At 48.2% G+C, this 20206-nt stretch overlaps 1 protein-coding gene across 1 annotated transcript in view; it reads left to right on the top strand.

Annotated features, from left to right (window-relative positions):
* The window catches only part of Galnt14 (polypeptide N-acetylgalactosaminyltransferase 14), a 223687-nt gene that overhangs the window by 195652 nt on the left and 7829 nt on the right, over positions 1–20206 (top strand). The window contains exons 10-13 of the mRNA XM_026789697.1: positions 9302–9428; positions 11706–11798; positions 15921–16004; positions 16486–16630. Of these exons, the coding sequence (XP_026645498.1) occupies positions 9302–9428; positions 11706–11798; positions 15921–16004; positions 16486–16630 (449 nt within the window). The remainder of the gene's footprint in view (positions 1–9301; positions 9429–11705; positions 11799–15920; positions 16005–16485; positions 16631–20206) is intronic.

The following is a 20206-nucleotide window of genomic DNA, read 5'->3' on the forward strand; positions in this document are numbered from 1 at the left end:
TTTCCCTTTCTTTTCTTTTCTTTTCTTTTCTTTTTTTTTCTTTTTCTTTTTTTATTTTTGTATACCAGAAAATAAAGTCCTTTCCCAAGAATGGATTCAACACATGATTGTGTGCCCAGGGGTAACATTTACAAGGGGCTGGTAAACCAGACCCCAAAGTATGAGAAGGCGAGGATTCCAATGTGGGGCCACGTGATTGCTGATCAGCTCTGTGGATGGAGGGTGTGAGCAGTGCTTTGGCTACAAAAGAAGGTGAAAGAAGCTGCCTGTTAGTGAAGGAATCCCACCCGTAGGGCCAATCGGGAGTCTCCGCCCCCATATACACACCAAGTTACCAAGCCCTAACGATCAATCCACCTCTGTCTCCCTCGGCCTACCCTCTAAGTATGTGTCTGTCTCATTGTCTGTTTTTGCCCTGATGCTGGCTCCCTTAAGACAAGAGCATAAAGTTCATCTCATTTCTGGTTCTCAAGGCCCAGAATAGTTGATACTGCTCACAAAATGCATGTGTGAAAAGCGAGAGACTGAATGGGAAGGGATCTCTGGGTAGGAAGGCAACTCAGAAACAGATGTCTCCCCTACTCTCCAACCTACGGATGCTCAAGTCCCTTATATAGAATGGTGTAAAATTTACATAGACCCTATGTGCAAACTCCCATATTTCTTAAATCATTTCTCCATGAACTGTAATTCATAATAGAATGTAAATACTATATAAACAGTTGTGAACTGCATGGTTTAGGGGATGATAGAGAGGAAAATGGCTTTACATGTATGCTTAAAACAAGCACAGTTGTTTTCTGTTTTCAATAAAATTCTAATCCATGGTTGATTGGACCTGGGATGAGGAGGATGTAGGACAGACTACAATACACCAGGCGCTACTGTGAAATACTCAGTGGAGCCATGTTTGAGGGGTCTCTGATTATGTCCACGACAGCAGCAGGCTGGAGTGTCCGTCCTTTCCAGAAAATAGAATTTCCCTGTGCTCTAGATATGTTTGCCTATGCAGTGCTGATTTCGGTTCACAGCTCCAAAATCACACATGCTCTTTGGCCAGGGTGACAATGACCAAACCCAACCCTACCCTTACCCAGCCCCATCTCCCCTTTAGAAGTGGCTGCAGATGGATTGGCTGCAGGGCCTTGTAAAAGCCATACTGTGTCTTGGTTAACCTCCCCACCTGCTGACCCTGCTACTTCATTCCCATCAAGTGTTTCTAAAATGAGCTGAGAGCACTTTTGATAATTATATCCACAGTTTAGAGTAGGAGCAAGCTTTAGGAAATGTGGCTTTTAGATTTTTTTTTCAGAGGTTGATTTGCATTAAAATTGGATACTTAAACTCCAATTTACATAACACAGGATACATGCAATATATCTACTTACTCTGCGGTGAGCCACATCTCACTTTTAGCTTTTGGTCTCTAGAGGAAAAAAAAAAGTAATCTGTTCCCAGTCACACAGTGTAGGCAGCAGGGTGGGGATTGGGGGGTTCATATTTCCCAAAACAGGAAACTCTGGCACACATGTCAGGAGAATATGGGATTCCTGAATTTAGAACGGGGGATTTCCGTAGCACAGTGGGCATGAAGGACAGTGCCGAACAGAGATGAGGTAGAGCCCAAAAGAGACTTGCTACCACCCACCATCCTCAGAATGGAGTCTGGGATGCCAGGCTATGCCAGGCTCAGGGGATGTGTGTGGTACAGGAAGAACTCACACTGTGAGATCAGCCAGGAGTTAAGTCTGAAGCCCATAGTTATCAGTAAGTACCCTTGGGAAAGTTACCTCACCTCACTAAGCCTGTTTCTAGGGCTTGAATGTGGAAACCGTGATCTGCTCCCCAAAAAGATGCCCACCCCTTTCATACCTGGAACCTGATAGGCTGTGGCCAGATGTGACACAAGGCTTTTGGGTAATGAGACGAGCTCACTATGGATGATCTCAAGTTAGGGGGCTTTGCAAACACATCCAGACTAATATCACAGGATCTCTAAAATCAGAGGGCTTTCTTAGGCAGCAGAGAGGGGGCAGAAGTCAGGTGCCATGCTCCAAAGGGACATTAGCAGCTGTTAGTTTGAAGATAGAAGAGACAATGGGAAGTAACTGGAAGGAGTTCTGGGCCATTGACTGGCAAGGAGAAGGGAGCCTAAGTTCCGTAGCCCTAAGGAACTTTTGAAAACACCAAAAAGAGCTTCATAGCAAGTTCTTCAGGGCATCCATGAAAGAACACAGTCCTGCTGACACCTGCAGCCATGTAAGACAGAGGAGAGGCCCCTCCCAAGCCCTCTAAGTCTGGGGTGAATCATTAAAAGGAATGCAAAAAACTCATCATATGTGTCTCTCGTGGGGCTGCGTGAAGACAGCCAAGTCTCTGTTCCAGCAGTGTTGGCTGCCTTCCTTCAGGATGACATGACCAATGTCCAGTAAAGGAGGGCTCGGCGACCTTGCTGAGATGCGTCAGTGCCCATGCTTTTGCTTGATTAGGGAAATGGCCTCAATGAGGAAGAACACTCCCAATTGAGGAGATACCACCTTTCTCCAGACAGAAAGCCAGCTAAAGTATCTTGATTCGTAATGCTCTTTGGGCTGTTCTGCAAGAGCGCGGTGCCACCTCTGATTCTCCGGGTCCGGAGGTGACACCACAGGCCACCCTTTGCTGCTCCTCCTCAATGCTCCACATCGTGTCAAATAGGGACACCGGTTGCTTATTTGCCAGCAGAGATTGGAAAGTTAAAGGATTTTTGTAGTCACATGGCCATCAGTGACCATTGTGGACATGTAGTCAATACTTGTCCAGAAGCAGGGACCTGGGTACAGCCTCCATTGTGTGTCCCGGATGTGGGATGGAATGCAGTTTGGCTCACATATCCAAAACTGTCTTTTGTTGGCCAATAAGATGAACTCTGTCAAACCAGAGCATTCACTGAAGTACAACGGCAATGGCTTACTTGATTCTGTGCTGCTATAGGGCAATACCGTGCTGGGTATTATAAGCTTATAAGGAACAGACTTATCTCTTACTGTCTCAGGAAGTGGGAGGTCCAAGATTGAGGGGCCTGCATCTGGAGAAGGTTTGCTTGCTTTATCATCCCATGGCAAAATGTAGAAGCAGGAGAAGACACTATGGGCAGGAGGAGTATGGAGGGAACATTCATTCTTTTATAGAAATAGATTCCTGTGATAGCAAGCTCATTCCCTACATAATAGTATTAATCCATTCACCAGAGCCAATTCCTCATGATCCTCCACCCCTCCAGAGGTCTTGTGTTTTCAACTGTTTTGCTTTGGAGATTAAATCTGCAACCCAGGAACCAAGGAGGAATACATACAGACCTTAGCGCAGAGCTCGATTCTTGGTTCGGTAAAAACTGGGAAATTGAAAATTGCTGAATTACCGGCCACATAAGGGCACATCTATGAATGACAATAGCCAGGTGAATGTCTCTTCTGCCCACTACTGTCTCCCTTAAAACTGTCAACTGGTTTAAGCTGGAAAAGAGGTAGAATAGCTATCATGATTGCCTACATCAGAATACGATGATCCATTTAAAACAAGGACCATGGAGCCAACAAGATGGCTCGGTGGGCAAAGCCCTTGTCCCAGAGCCTGAGGACCTGAGTCCAAACCCCAGAAACCACATATGGAAGGAGAGAAGCAACACCCGAAGGTTGTTCTCTGATGGCCATACACATTTTGTGGCGTCTATGCACGTGTGTAGACCTTCCCCCATACACCCCACACCTCATCGCACACAGAATAAATAAATGAAGAATAAACAGAACCAGTACAAATAGCTGTTCTTGTGTGAATTGGTGCCCTTTGCCTTTGTTAGAAAGCAGGCTACAGGGCTGGAGAGATGGCTCAGAGGTTAAGAGCATGGACTGCTCTTCCAGAGGTCCTGAGTTCAGTTTCCAGCAACCACATAGTGGCTCACAACCACCTGTAATGAGATCAGGTGCCCTCCTCTTCTGGTGCACAGGCAGAATACTGTATACATAATAAATAAGTCTTTAAAAAAAAGAAATAAAAAAAGAAAACAGGCTACAAAATGAAGTGTACTTCCTGGGGAAAGAGCCTCTTGCTGTCCCCTGAATTCCTGCCCACCACTTACAGGCTCATCAGATGGGAGTTGAGTCTAATGAAAGGTGAGGGCTCCAAGAGGTGGTAAATCTAGCTGATGGGATGATGAGGAGATAGGAGACAAGAGAAGGGAATGGGGGGCATGAGGGCAATTTGCTCTCAAATATTCATCTGAAGTTCAAAGAATAAGATCCCATCAGAGTGCCGCCGGTGAGGATGGAGTAATCGCACATCTCCCTGCCTGGAATGCAGAGTAGATCTGGGTCTGTGTGACATTCATCACCAGGGAGATGATGCAGGGGCCGACTGAGCGAGAACTCCTGCAGGCTCTCCGCACAAACACTCTGGCTCCTTCCAGCCTCGCTGAAGAGATGATAGCCCTGTATGAGTGCAAGCCTGGAGAGCAAGGCTCTGAGAATGTGTGGCTTCACACCTCAGCCTCTGTGAACCTGGCATTTGTCCAAGCCCTCTACGGATCGGCTAACCTTCCCAAAGGCTTTCACGAAACTGCCAACCAAGCAGGCCTGGTGTATGCGCAAGAGCAGTTGCTCATCCTTCTGAAGTCACGGTACTGATAAAGGCAGCCTCTTTGAACATCCTGGATTTTAAGAATTCCACAGAGTGGTGCTTAGAAGTCATTACACCAGCCTGAAAACACCACACTGTGCCCCTCAGACAGCCTTTTGACTCAAGCAACAATACCGGGACCTATGACAGGTCACATGTCTCCCAAAACTCCAGTTACAACAGTCTAGGCTTGAGATCTGAGAAACCAAATTTAGCCCAGGCCAAGAGTCCTCTGGATAGAGCAGCTGGCCTGAAGGAGAGCTGCGTTCGGTAGGGTTGGATGTGTGACTCCATAAGGCAGGAGGGGATTAGCTGATTGTGTGTTTGCTGCTTGTCCTACTTTGTGGGTGCCTTGAGATCAGAATCTGTATCTGTGGGTGCCCTGGCCAGCAGCAGGTGCTCAGCACTGAGGAAGAAGGCTGTCCAGATAATGGAGCCGGGGAAAGCCTATCCATTTCCAGTGCCCTGCTGTCAGTCACCCTACCAGAGCTGCCTTAGAGAAGAAGCCCACCAATGAGCACTGAATGGGATCCTTATGAAGATGGATAAGACACTGCCCGGCCTTAGAAGCACAGGAAGGTGCTATTGCCTCCCTTGGCTAAGGTCTGAGGAACTGGGGGAGCTCGAGTTTGGGCTCTAACACAGCACACAGGAAAGTGAAATGGGAGACGATGGGCTTAGGGGAAAGATGGCAGGGACTGTGGGGTGATGCCGAGAGATGTAGACGAGGTGGCATGGTGGCTTGTGTGTGTCTCTGAAGTGTCAGCTGTCCCTGAGGTCGAGCACTGCATCCTGAAGGAGAGCTGGGGCTGCTGACATGCCAGTCCGCGGTGTCCTTGAGCGGGCCCTGAAATCAGGCAATGAAGCATTCGGTGATGGAAAGACATTCCGTGATTGTGTACCCGAGGAAAGGAGAAGAGAGGGACAAAGGGCCAGGTGATGGAACCGTTTAAGATGAGAGACTACATGACCCATAGTGGGCAGGTATCTTAGTTAGGGTTTCTATTGCTGTGAAGAGGCACCATGACCACGGCAACTCATAAATGAAAAACTTCTAATTGAGGTTCAGTCCATTATCATCATGGTGGGGAGCATGGTGGCATGCAGGCAGATGTGGTGCTGGAGAAGGAGCTGAGAGTCCTACATCCTGTAGGCAAAAGGAAGTTGACTATCACACTGGGCAGTATCCTGAGCATAGGAAACCTCAAAGCCCGCCCCCACAGGGACACACACTTCCTCCAACGAGGCCACACCTACTCCAACAAAGCCACACCTCCTAATAGTGCCACTGCTATGAAATTGGGGGCCAATTACACTCAAACTACCATAGCAGGGGTTAATGGACTCTGAAAAGAAAAACTGAGCAGAGAAACTGCAGAGAAAGAGGTAGTTTATAGGGTGGGGAGGATGGGATTGTGATTGTAGGAATTTGCTTTTCAAATGTGGGAACATATGTCTCATTTGAATACATGGAAAAGAAGACGCTAGCTGAAACACATGCATCTGTTTAGAGAAAGACTGGCACAAAGTGTGTAGCATATATCCCATAAGCCAGGCTATCATCTCATTTGTTGGGCTTTATAGAGGTTTCCTTTCCAGAAAGTAGAGCAGACCCTTCTTGGGGTTCTTGGGGAAGAATGGATGGGAGAACACACCAAAAAGGAAAACAGTCCCACACGCATGGACAGGATTCCACATCTGACCTCTGAGGTCCCTTGTTGTAGTGTCTGGACAAGATGTGGGTCACAGGCAGCTGAACCACACCTTGCTTAGGTGGCTCACAAACACCAGTCTCAGACAATGATGTAGCCGAATGTAATTCTCTATATCTGGGACCTTTGAGGAGATGTAAAATCTCCGGTATTAAGTTAATAAGGTCCAGGGTCTCCTGTCGTGTTGACAGAATGAGGGGGAAGCCTGTGAAGAAGCACACCCTGGTGGGTGATGTCAGTGGCTGAGTTTTCAAGAGATTGCCTTCCCCAGGGTGTATAGTGCTCGATTCACAGACATTCTCATAAGTCTCTTCCATTTGATGCTAACAGCAGTTCTGTGGGTGAGTTTGACCGTCTTGGTTTAACTCACAAGATCAAGATCAAGCCTCAGCAAGCAGAAGCCTGCTTTCCCAAGGATGTATCTAACAGGCCACTATAGACAAAGCCAAGTTCTTCCTGTGTCTTTGCTCTGTTTTTCTGGGTGCAGCCTGGGCGGGAGAGGCAGGCAGAGCTGCAGGTATTGAAACAGTGGAGTAGGCTTGGTATAAAGGAACTCCTGCCTGCAGCAGGGTGGCAGAGGGGGGCAAAAAAGGTTGCAGAGAACACGTGAGGGCAGGGAAGGGGAGGGGGAATCCGGGCTTTGGTGCCTGCTCTGAGTGCTGGTGCGATGCAGATATAACAGGACATGGGAGGAAAGCAGAAGAGAAAGGCCATGTGAGGTAACCTAGGGAGACTGAAAGGTGGGACCCAGGCTGCTGGAGGTATGCTGGCGCAGGACAGAGAGGCCCTGAAATAGCCACACCCCATTCTCTGTCGCTGGACTAGGACTGAGTCACGGGGGCAGCCACTCGGGTGTTTTTCCCCTTAAGAGGCCTGTCCCCACACCTGAGCTTCAGTACAGGAGCATGGGCCAGGCAGGGAGTCCCACAACTTAGACATTGCTTTTTCTCCCCTTTCTACCACTGATGTGCCCATTAGGGTGGGGGATGGGAGGGGAGTCTGAACAGACTCAGTAAGGAGAGCATTGTGTATAGAGAATTGAAAAGCAGCCATACAGCTGTCTTAAGATGCTTTTCATTTGATTTTTTTTTTGTTTCTTCGTCAAAAATCAGGTGTTTGAAGGTATGTGGATTAATACCCAGGTCCTCCTGGTTATTATTATTGGTTCCATTGGTTCTCCTGTCTGTTTTTATGCCAATACCAGGCTGTTTTCAGTACTGTAGCTCTGTAGTAGAACCTGAAGTCATGGATTGTGATGCCTTCAGAAGTTCTTTTATTGTACAGGATTGTTTTGGCTATCCTTGGTTTTTGCTTTTCTATATGAAGTTGAGTACCATTCTTTTGAGGTCTATGAAGAATTTTGCTGGGATTTTGATGGGTATTGCTTTGACTCTGTAGATTATTTTTACTGTTAATTCTAACTACCCAAGAGCATGGGAGATATTTCCACTTTCTGGTGTGTTCTTCAATTTCTTTCTTCAAAGATTTAAAGTTCTTGTCATACAAGTCTTCCACTTGTTTTATTAGAGTTACTTCGAGATATTTTATGCTATTTGTGGCTGTTGTGAAAACTGATGTTTCTCTGACTTCTTTCTCTAATTTCAACTCTGAGATTCTATTTTACACCTGTAAGAATGGCCAAGATCAAAAACACTGATGACAACTTATGCTGGAGAGGTCGTGGGGTAAAGGGAACACTTCTGCATTGCTGGTGGGAGTACAAGCTGGTGCAGCCCATTTAGATATCAGTATGGCGATTTCTCAGAAAACTAAGAAACAACTTTCCTCATGACCCAGTAATACCACTTTGGGGTATATATCCAAAGGATGCTCAATAGTGCCACAAGGACATGTGTTCAGCTATGTTCATAGCATCATTGTTTGTCGTAGCCAGAACCTGGAAACAACCTAAATGCCCCTCGACTGAAGAATGGACAAGGGAAATGGGTACATTTACACAATGGAATACTACACAGCAGAAAAAAATAACGACATCTTGAAATTTTCAGGCAAATGGATGGATCTAGAAAACATAATATTGAGTGAGGTAACCCAGACCCAGAAAGACAATTATATGTACTCACTCATAAGTGGTTTTTAAACATAAAGCAGGAAAAACGAGCCTAAAAATCACAATCCCAGAGAACCTAGACAACAAAGAGAGACATACATGGATCTAATCTACATGGGAAGTACCAAAAGGCAAGATCTCCTGAGTAAATTGGGAGCATGGGGACCCTGGGAGAGGGTTGAAGGGGAGGGGAGAGGCAGGGAGGGGAGCAGAGAAAAATGTAGAGCTCAATAAAGCAATAAAAAAGAGATGCTTTTCAGTGTCACCTTACACAGGCAGTTTCAAACAATGGCAGTGAAGAAGGATTCTTCTGTCCCTTTCTCCCTGCTGCTACCATCTGCCTGATTCCCTGGGGCTATCATTGAGACAAAAATCTGGCCTGGAGCCTTCCTACTCTGAGTAGCTCCAACAGAAAACCACGCTAACCACAGCCTTTCCTGACTCCATCCCATCTTCCACCACTCAGCAGCAAACAGGAAGAGGTAGATGTATCACGTTGGTTCTTCAGGCTAAGCCACCTGGCCAGTCTCGTCCTCCGTCTTTGTCCTAACTATGTGTGGTCACAGAGGGGGACTGTGACTGATTTTCCACACCGAAGCCTTTGTCCTGTGCCATATCCCAAAGCAAGCCTTTTGTTATCTCCCAAACACCCCACTAGGGTAGCCCACATCTCCATACTGTCTATTGGGCAATTCCAGGTCCAGTCTTCATGGTATTGGACTGGATTAGATGTGCACTTAAACAGTGGAACACACAGCCTAACTGTAAGATTTGTTTTTAGATGCCCGTGAAGCCCCAGGCTCAGTACTTTAAAATCAGTATAGAAAGACTGGCAAGTAACAGGAGAAATACGGATGTCTTGCAGAAATCTCCTTCCGAGTGTGGATGTGTGGAGGCAGCCTGGAGATCATCCCCTGCAGCCGGGTGGGGCACGTGTTCAGGAAAAAGCATCCATATATTTTCCCTGATGGAAACGCCAACACATACATAAAGTAAGTGTGGGCTCTGGCCTAATGTGTATGGACGGTAGCAAGGCGAGAGAGGCCAAGGATTTGCAACGGAGTCTGAGCTCTGCCAGGCAGCCTGAGCATCCTGGATGATACACGAGTTGCACGCCTACAACTCTGACTCTGCCTGAGCAATTGGCATTAGAGTCAAGGCTTCCATAGGGTATCTCCAAGACTTGAGAAGTCCCACCAAGCCCACCCACACCTACCTCATTCCCTAGAACTTCAGTAATTGAAGTCCCTGGTTAGGTCCATCCTGCAGGGGTTTGCCTCTAGGCTCTTGGGAAGGAGAGGGGAAACAGCTGGGTCGCTCAGGGAGCCATCCCTGGGAAGAAACAAGAGAAGGGAAACGCTGGAGAGAGCAGCATTGTGCCTGCTCCACGACCTCCTGCTAGACTAGAAGAATCCAGAGTGGCATCCTGATAATCCAGCTCAGGGCTTCTCCTCTCAATCAACAACCCTATTCCACAGATACAGAAGTCAGTGACTCCTTGCCTGTCCTTCCTCCTTTCTCCTTTTCCCTTCCACATCTTCTCAATATTTCTCTTGTTCAAACATTCCCGTATGTCTATTTTTCTTAGGATTTAAAAGCAATTATATGTATATGTACAGAGAAGGGAGGGGCACGTGTGGATGGAGCTGCCTTTTGTGGCCGGAGGAGAGCTAAAGTCGCAGGCAGTTTGCCCACCACCTAATGTGGTTGCTGAGAACCAATCAAATTTGAGTCCTTTGCGACAACAGTGCCCACTTAACTGCCGAGTCATCTTTCTAGCCCCCGACTCTCTTAAAAATATTTTTCTTTGATCTTCTTGTCTCTTGACATCCAGGTGCTTCACTCATCTCCCTAATCAGTCCCCTTTTCTTTTCTGCTGTTTGGTCCATTTGCGTTGGGGAGGAAGCTTCCCATCCTTTGATTATTGACTTACTTATTTATGGTATTCTTTCATGATTTATCACCCATGTGACTGGGCGTGTGTCGTATCCCGACACAGCTAGCTCAGGAGGCCTGGGTTTGAACAGTGGTCAAGTTCTGCATCTTACAAGGCAGGGTGGGTGAGGAGAGGATGGAGGGGGGGAGAAGGTGGCAGGCTAGGGAGCATCAAGGAAACAAAGGCTGAGCCAGCCACCATTGATTTCCGGTTTTGAAACTGTAAAGGTAGCCAGGGATATCTGGCATGTGGCACAGGGGTATGACTGTGCAGGAATCAGAGACCGCTGGACGGGCACTGGCTTGGGAAGCAGGATCCTGGGACGTCAGATGTTTTTCCTATTTGAGATTGGGCTTTGGCCAGGAAGCATCCTTGCAGGGCAGTGGTGGGTGGGCCATTCTGGTTAGAGAAAAGAGGCATGGTGTTTGTAAAGCAGTTTCCAGTTTTCAGATAGTGAAGCCACTCATAGGGGCTAGCCAGGTGATTTTAACTCTTAGTTAGTTGCCTGTGTTTAACTCTCCTTTCAGAATCCAGCTCTGAAGGGTTTGCCATGCTCCTCTATCAAATGTCTGGGTTCTAAAGTAGACCTAAGAACCTCGAGGAGCAAGTCGGTATCCCTTAGACCCATGTTCCCTTTCTCCTGAGCACATCAGCTTCCCAGACCCACCAGCCCTCATTATTTTTTGATCTCTCTGCTCTTGACTTCAGGGATCTTCCTGGTACTCCTGACTGCTGAATGATGACAACCATTCCCTCTTCTTTTGCCTCTCCTTCTTCCATGGTTATGCTTAGGGTCAGACTCAAGCTTACAGGCAAAGTGCTGAAAGAGATAGCTTGATTGCTAATCCCTTATGTGTGACCATTGCTTGGCCCGTGTGTGCACCAACCTTACTTTTGGGGAGCTGGGACCTCAACATGTCCCCTGGGAAAGTGGAAGACCTTGGAGGAAAAGCTCACTAACCAAGCAGACCCAGAGGTTAGCTGGTCCTCACGAGCCCCACCTTTTACTACTCAGATTGACAGGCAGCAAATGATACACCTACTTTTCCTAGCTCTTTTCTGCTTTTTTGAGAGTCACCAAAGTTCAGTTTCTGGTGTGATTTTTTTTTTTTCCCTGATCTGTATCTTTGGGGGAACGGCTGTTGGTACTACTAAAGTCTTACATCTTGGGATACCTGCAGAGATAGGGACACTTGCCTATTCTAAAAATAGCGATGTGAACACCTCTGTCCTGGTGGCTGCTGTCAACTTTTCCCCAGGTGTTTATTTCACCTGGGAATGTCCACAGGTGATTCCCAGATGAGCTCCCTCTTGAGACTCCTTATCACCCTAGGAACACCAAGCGGACAGCTGAAGTGTGGATGGATGAATATAAACAGTACTACTACGCAGCCCGACCTTTCGCCCTGGAGAGACCCTTCGGGAAGTAAGTGTGCACTGATGGATGAGGGCTGAGAAGTGAGAGGGACTTCACCTCGGGGGCTCATCACCTTAGCTGACTCCGGAGCCTCCTCCAGGCCTAGAGCTGTTGTCATTCTGATTTCAGGTCCCTTTATGCTCTACACTGTTCTGGGTGTGCAGGGTGTTTGCCAGCTATCCCATGATTCCACTCCTCCATGACCACTCCAGTAGAGGAAACTGAGCATAGCCTTGCATGGTAGATGGATAGGTAACGTGGGCTACTCGTCCCTCTAGGTTGAAATTCCTTCCTCAACTTCTTTGTTCCTCCAAGCTTCATGCCTTCCTTGGAGGGGGACTGCATGCTCACATATCTTCTTCAGTAATAGTCAAGCTTCGTAGGCAAAGACAAGAGGGAAAGAAGAAATGTTTATTAAACGCTAGGTACACTGCTCCATGCAGAATCTCTTTACTCCTTACTCTTCCCTAAGCTCTGAGAGATGCAGTTGCCTAGCCCTGATTGACAGGTAAGGATACTGAGGTTTATGTAGAGAGCACAGATCACCCTGACGGCCCACAACACACTGATTCTCAAACCATATGGCCTTGCACTTCCCAGCTCCAAGCTGGCTGAAGTAAGAAAAAAAAAAATCACAACTTCCCTCAGTTACCTGTGTTCCTTGGGGAGGAGGCGGGACCACTGTGGCATTTTGTCCTACTCATCTCACTCATCATAGAAGGCCATTGAGCAGGTGGTCTTTTGAAGCCTAAACCTCTAGGGTTGGGTTCATCCCTGCACCAGAGGACTAGATCGGAGCCAGCCAAAGTGATTTGTACCTCTACCATCACCATCCAGGCCCATGCTCCAGTTTGCTCGCTCCACCTCTCCTGAGGGATTGTATCTTGTCCACGTCACAACTCTGGGTCCCATCAGCCTCCCTCCTTTATCCTCCCCGCCCCCCGCCCACGTGGGATTTCTTCTACTCTACTTAAAGGCAGGACCTCGGGGAGTTTGGTTCCCCAATCTTTTGTTTGTTTGGTTTGGTTTTTTTCCAAGTCAGGGTTTCTCTGTGTAAGAAGCCTGGCTGTCCTGGAACTCACTCTGTAGACCAGGGTAGCCTCAAACTCACTAAGATCCGCCTGCCTCTGCCTCCCAAGTGTTGGATTTGAAGGCATGCACCACCACTGCCCAACTTGGTCTTCCAATCTTTTGCTCTTTTGTCCACCTAGTAATACCTTCCCCTACACACATGAACACACACACATACACGCACACAATGCTTTTATATCTCTTCTTCCCCCTGTGCAAGGCTGCTGGACAGTCTTGTGGAATTTCAGAATCTCCGACTTGATAGGACTTCATGGCTGTGTTGTCAACAAAGTCACATGATTCCTCCTGGCCCTGCTCTTTCCTAACCAGCTCAAACCCACTGCTTTTATTAAACCTTCTTCACTCCCTTCCCACCCCTGAACCCAGCACCTCCTTTCTTCCTCTTGCACGGATGACATCTAGTTTATGGATGAAATAGACAATATTGATTTCCCAAGACAAATTGACCCATTAGCCTGGCCACAACTGTACCATCCTTCTCGCTCTCCTTTGTCTCTGTGGACAGGTGTGCTTCCAGAGGAGGTCTGACTTACTGATACAGGGTTTATGAATGGATGCATTTATTCATAAATCAACACTTATCACATTCCCGCAGTCTGCATTCATCTCCTCCAGCCTGCCGTGCAGGGCCCCTCAAATTTTAATGAGCGCACAGATCTCCCAGGGAGCGTGTTAGAACATGGAATCTTATTCCTGCGGTCTGTGTTTCTAATAAGTTCCCACGTGATGCTGCATTGTTGGCGGAGGGTCCTTTTTTGAGGAACAAATTTCCACCGAGCAGTTCCCAAACTAACCTGACAGTAGAATTTCCTGCAGATCTCCAAAACCTCTGCTGCCTGATCTCATTCTCCAGAGGACTCGTTTGCTTGGCTTTCAAATTAGTAGAGTGTCCAGCCCTGCAGGCGGGTGCACATGCCCATATCCAGGCACCTCCTCTCTCTACAACCTTGGTTTACTTCTCCTGTATCCTTCCCTTCCATGTTTGCATCTACTCCTTAACTTGAAAGGGAGATGGTCAAAGAAAATACACAATGATAGCTACCTTTACGACAGCATTGCTCACCACCTCTCTGCCCATCTTCTGCCTGCCCAGGACCAAGCATCATGGTATAGTGGTTCCTCCTCTGAACCCTGCGGCTATTTACACCAGGCTTAGCCCAACACCCTCCCTTCCGGGGTACTCCTGGCTCCTGGGCTTTTTTTTCCTGCTGCTCCTGAATCCTGTGTCTTCCATCCCAACTCCATGCTTAGTTTCTTCTTCCCGCCCCTGGTCTTCCTCTGAGGCCCTCTCCTAAATTGTCTTTTTATTAACTATACATCCTTCCGGTGACATTGCCGCATCTATTCACTGCCGTGTTTCTAACCGCAACCTTTCCTCTGGGAGGCAGTTTCTTATGCCCAAGTATCAAATGGCCACTTCTGCCTTGGTGTCTCCCAGACATCTCCAGTGGAACAAGTCCTAAGTTAACCTCATTAAGTTTGTTCCTGGATCTGTCCCTCACCCTGTAGTCCCCTGTCAAGTCCCACAGTCTTTCTTACACCATGTGTGTCAAGTCCCGTAAGTCTGGAAATCACCATGGTTCCCCATCCTTGACTTGTTTGAGCGATCACCATGTCCTGATGCTGCTGCTTCATTCAAAGCCCAAGATCCCAGGCTCTTTCTACACACAGCACATCAAGCATGCTAAAAGCACGCTGTCCTTGTCTGTGAGCGGCTGGGAGGTCTGGTGACGGACTGTGCTATGTGCTTTAAGAAGTCTCGAGGCTGGGGCTGAAGCTCAGTGGTAGAGCAGTTGGCTAGAGGTGCAGGAGGCCCTGGGTTTGAGTCCCAGCACAAGAAGGAGGGAAACTGAGAGGAAGAGGAAGAAAAATAGTTTGAGTGAAGTCTTGGAGAGAGAAAGGGTTGGGAGGAAGGGGGATGGGCAGGAGGCAAGGCTACTGTCATTGGCTTCCCATTGAGGACAAGGTTTGACTAGCACTTAGGTCTTAAGAATAAAGGATTGACCGTCTCCATTCCCACCCAATTCACTAAAAAGAGTATAATGATCCCCAGGACTGTACAGTCACCTTCTGCCTGACCTCCGTCCCCACTTCTGCTCCAACTGGCCCACTCCAGAAGCAGTGGTAAGATTTCCTTAGAGCATCCCTAAGTCATGCTCTGCACAGGGCCCATAAGTCCGTCCCAGAGCCCCTGAGATAGAGCCGACACCCTTCAGCAGTGCCTCTTGTGGACCTCCATGGACTCACTTCCCCCATTCACAGGCACTTCTGTTTTAAGGTCACATGGCCAATGTTGCTCCTGTAGCAGAACTTTCTGACTTGTTCACAGCACTGATCTCTGCTTTCCTATCCACCCCATCTACAGCAGAACCCCTGCCTCACCCACCCTTTGACTTTTCTAGATGGCTCCACTTCCTTACACATTCCAGCATCAATAGGCACTTGAGGACCATGGTACCCATCAAACCAGAATACACCTCCAAGGTGTCTGTGTGCCCTGTCTTCAGGGTCACGTGGACTATGGTACTTGTACTATTTTCCCGAAGCACACTGAATGCAATGCCTGTCATGTAGGGATGTTCAGCGACTATTGGATGAACGAATGTGTGATGAGACCCCCAAGACCATCCAGAGAAGGGGATGCTCTGGGACTGGGGCAATCGGGAAGGGTATTCCAACCACAGAAGGGCCGCGAGTGAGGGTGGATGCAGAATCCCAGCAGTGAATTATTGACGACACATTCAGTGTTCTTGCAGTTTAGCTTTTAATGAAGATGCCAAAGACCCCCAATTTTATTTTCAAAGAAAAGCACAAGTCCTTGCTGTCATTACTACATCATCAAGAGAACAAAGCTGCTTGCTTTCATAGGCCTGTCTGGAGCTGGAGAAATCTCTGCTTGGTTCATTGACTCAGCCCCCTCTAGAGATGTGTGACTGTAGAGTGTGCCACTGGTGGTGGTGGGGGTAACACTGTTGTGATTATTGCCTCTGATGGCTGTGTTTTGTCTCCGTGTCCCACCCTCCGACCTCATCATTCCAGCATTGAGAACAGGCTGAACCTAAGGAAGAATCTACACTGCCAGACCTTCAAGTGGTACCTGGAGAACGTCTACCCAGAACTCAGGTATACCTATCTGCTGGAACCAGAGCTAGCCACAAGAAGAGGCCCTTGTCCGGCCTGGCCTGGGAGAGACATGACCCGTGGCCGACTGGAGGAGAGTTTTTAAGTCTATGGAGGACTGAGAAGACCAATCAGTCCCGCTTATCCTGAACCAGAGAATCGTGTTGAACTTAGTAGCATGAGAGACTGGACTTAGGTGATAGCAGAATTTCTCAGTCACTGGGGGTGGTACGCTGGGCTGTGCTAAGAGCATAGGATTGGTGGCATAGACTCCATCCTAGACATCCGTCTGCTGTGTGACTGCTGAGGATCCCTTGCTGCATCACGCCCACAGCATCCTTCCCTCCTCTGAGTGGTGCCAACCTTTGTGACAGCTCCAGGGACCCTGGCTCTGTGTCAAAACACACCCCTAATCTTTCTAGCAGTTAGCAGCATTAATGTCAAAAGCAGTGTGTTCTCATCTGTCCCTGTGGCTTCCCTACAGGGTGCCCTCAGACTCCTCCATCCAGAAGGGTAATATCCGGCAGAGGCAGAAGTGCCTAGAGTCTCAAAAGCAGAAAAACCAAGAGACTCCACACCTCAGGCTAAGCCCCTGCACCAAGGTCAAAGGAGAAGAAGCAAAGTCTCAGGTAGAGTGACTGGTTGGGATCATAGATCTATAAGCCATGGGAGTAGAGATATCCAGATTAGCTTTGGTCCCTGCTTTGGCTCAACGCCAGGGGTCCAGAATGGGACAGAAGGACACTCTTTCTTGACCACTGGCTTTTCTCTACTTGGTGACCAAATACATGGAATTCCTCTGAAAGATGGCTTCCAACTGTCATCTTCCCGTAGGAAATGGTCCAGTCATTTAGCAGGAACTCAAAGAGACTGGCAGTAGACATGGGGTTGGGTCAGACAGGGAAAGCCACAACAGCTAACTCTGCAAATATGACCTGTGAAGAGGAAAAGAAGCCCGCTGCTAGACCTTGAGACAAGATGCCCACATGGTGAGTCGCACATCTGTCTTCCAGGCCATCGTATTAGATTTGGCTACACCACTGCCATCTGCTGCTTTCTCCCAGGGCACCTGCTTCCCCTATGTTTGTGGATTGCTTGGGGCCCGTTCTCAGGAAGCTTTCCTTGTTGCTTGCTTGTTTGTCAGCAGAGCACACCCTGTCCAAGCCGCGTGTTCTGCGGGATTTCCCCCTTCTGAAGCGAGGCCTGCTCTTTTCAACGTCCCTGACAAATTCACCGCCTGTCTCAGCCTTGGTAGCACTTGGCCAAGCACAGCCATCACCTGACTCTCCCTCTGTCTTGTGATTCCACAGGATCTCTGCCTTCTCCTCCTCCCGTCAGGGTCCTTGCCTAGCTCCTCTCCCCACCTTGGTGTGTTTGCTGAAGTTCTCAGTCCACTCTTTTCTTCCCTCTGTAAACTCTTGGAGTTATTACCCATATTTTCAGCTTTCAGCGGCTCCTGGTTATCGATTCACAAATTCTGTGCCTTCATGCATCATTTATTCACTCAGCAGACGTTGTTAACTCTGAAGATGCAGAAGGGCAAGGCTGGGCTACGGGGGGGGGGGGGGGGGGGGGGGCCGGGGGGGGGGGGGGGGACGGCGTGTAAGCAGCCACTGTGATCTAATCTGTGCCCTGAGCGTTTGTCACTGATGCTATAGAGACAGAGATGTGGCTACCAGGTTATGTAGGAGCATTGCAAAGTTGTCCCTGAGGACTCCACAATGGTCTGTGTGTGAGACAGAAATAGAAACAGACAAGGCCAGGAAGGGAAGAGAGGGTGACCCAGGAAATACAGCACATACTACAACCTGGTGGGAAGTATAAGGATAGGCGTTAGGGAAACTGAGGCCACAGGATAGAGTGAGGGCAAGTGGAGGCTGAGATTGGAGAGAAGCAAGAGCTGGATTACTGTCTGTCTTCCTGAGGAAGTTGAATTTTGTCCTTATTAGTGAGACCTCTGTCAGGTCCCAGTAGAGGGCTCCTCCGGGAACAGATGATTCACAGTTTAAGAACTTCTCCCAGGACTGTGGCTCAAGCACAGGGTGACTGAGTCAGACTCCTCTGTGGTTTAACTCTACAGCTGGCCATGAGCACCCAGGATACCTGTAGAGCACAAGTCTCTGCCCTTGGCACCCTTTGCCCTTGTGCCAAAGTCCCTCTTCCTCCTATAGAACCCGGTGTCTGCAGCCCACCGTGTTCTCATGCCCACCCTCCTTTATTCCTGATAGCTCCATTTCCCCAAGACCAGCTCTGTTGACTGTGGGAGCAAGGTAATTCTTTTTTAAAGTCCCTGTTGAGAACCTTTAAGTTAGATTATGGCCGCAGCTTCTATCTGTTCATCCTGCTCTGTCCCTCATCTCCGCTTAGTATATGGTCTCTAAACCATCGTCCCAAACTCCAGCACAGCCTTCAGTGGCTCTCTGTTGTTCACAAGAATCTACACTCTCAGACCTGGCTGTGGCTTAAAATGACTTTGCCAGACGCAGCCTCTGCTCCAAATGGGGCAGAGGAGGTGGTGTGGAAGTTAGATTAGACTAGACAGGAAAGGAAATGGGAGTGTCAATTTTACTTTAGGTGTGGCTGCCTGGATGACGGCAACACGTTTTGCTCAAGTAACACTTTGTAAAGCATTGTGAGTAGGTGACACATCTCTGTGACTCTGAGTGTGAGTGTGGCTCACGGGAATTCCATCAGTCAGAATGTTGTCTGGCCCCTTCCACCGGACAGGATTTGCTTGGTCTATCCCCCGCTGAGCAAAGCCTTTCTGGAACTTGCCAACTTTGGTTGTATAAGGAGGTAGGAGAGAAGACTGTCTGGACCTCAGAGAGGGTTCTTTAATACCCAGTCCTAGAAGAGGTAGCAAGGTCATGTTTACCTGGAGAATGGCCCATCCCAGCTGCCCTTCCTGAGGTAGGAGGAAGGCACGCAGTGGCAGGCACTTGGGGCCACAGAGGAAAGGCCTGTAGGTACACAGTGCTCTCTCCTTGAGGCAGTGGTAGGCTGCCGCTCTGCTTCACTTTGAGATGATGGCTGATTTCTGTGACTTTCAGGTACTAGATTATCGGGAGATAGAAAGTAGTTCAGTTAACGTCAGCAGACTGGACTTGTAGCTTCTTGGGTACCACATTACCTGCTGGGGAGACAAGGTGGGCTCATTCAGAATTAGACACAGACCCATTCTCCAAGAGTACACAGCCCAGCCGCAGGATTGAGCTTCACTTTCAGGTACTCGGAAGGAAATCCACATGAGCTGCTCAGCTAACATCATCTCCGTGAGATGAACACAGTGCGCAGCTGTTGTGTGTTTTTGTAGGACTGACTTGCCATCTTTCCTTAGGATCCTCTTCCTCATTCCCCATAAATCTCCATTATTGTCATCCTTCATCTTAACTCTGTCTACAAACATCAGGGAGGGGGGAAGGTCCTCTTAACAGTGTTCTGTCCCTTCCTATCTTCATCTTTACTGCCGTTCTTGACTCAGCCTGTCCAGAGGGTCTATACCTACCCTTTGACTCTTTCAGCATCTCTTCCTGCATCCACCTCTTCAGTCATTGAGCATCCATAGCAAGGGAGTGATACAAGAGCCAGATGAAGTAGATATTTTTCCTACCCCTGCTTCACAACTGATGCCACCAAGGTTCCCAGAGATTGACTATTGTCACATACTAGTGATGACCTTCCCCCACACCAACTCTGGTGCTTGTTACAGCCGAGTCATGGTCCCAGAGCTTTAATGGTTGTTTAGTCATGGGAGACGATACCTGTCTATGACATTCCTCTTCAGGGTTACAAATATTAAAACAGTTAACCAGTTCCATCTTGACAGGAGAAAGCTGGCAAGAGGGTCTTCATTATAGCCAATTTCCAGTGACAAATCCGAAAGCAAAGGTCATGCCTCTGTAAGAAGGTCCAGAGTCAATAGGGAGCAATGTCCTCCCTAACATTTATGAGAGTCGGGGGCAAGAGTGTGACTAGAGGCCTATGTCCAACAATGTCACACCATACTCTAGAGACATATGCTATCCTGGCTTACTGCTTTTGCCTGGCTCCAGTCTCTTCCTGCTTATTGCTCCATCCTACATGATGAAGTCTAGGCTTTCATACTCAAGTATAATCACGTTTCTCTGAAAGCCTAAGTATATATGTGTGTGTGTGTGTGTGTGTGTGTGTGTGTGTACACATACATATATATACACGCATATATA

The sequence above is a fragment of the Microtus ochrogaster genome, unplaced genomic scaffold, assembly GCF_000317375.1.
Source record: "Microtus ochrogaster isolate Prairie Vole_2 unplaced genomic scaffold, MicOch1.0 UNK26, whole genome shotgun sequence".
NCBI classification, from domain to species: Eukaryota; Metazoa; Chordata; class Mammalia; order Rodentia; family Cricetidae; genus Microtus; species Microtus ochrogaster.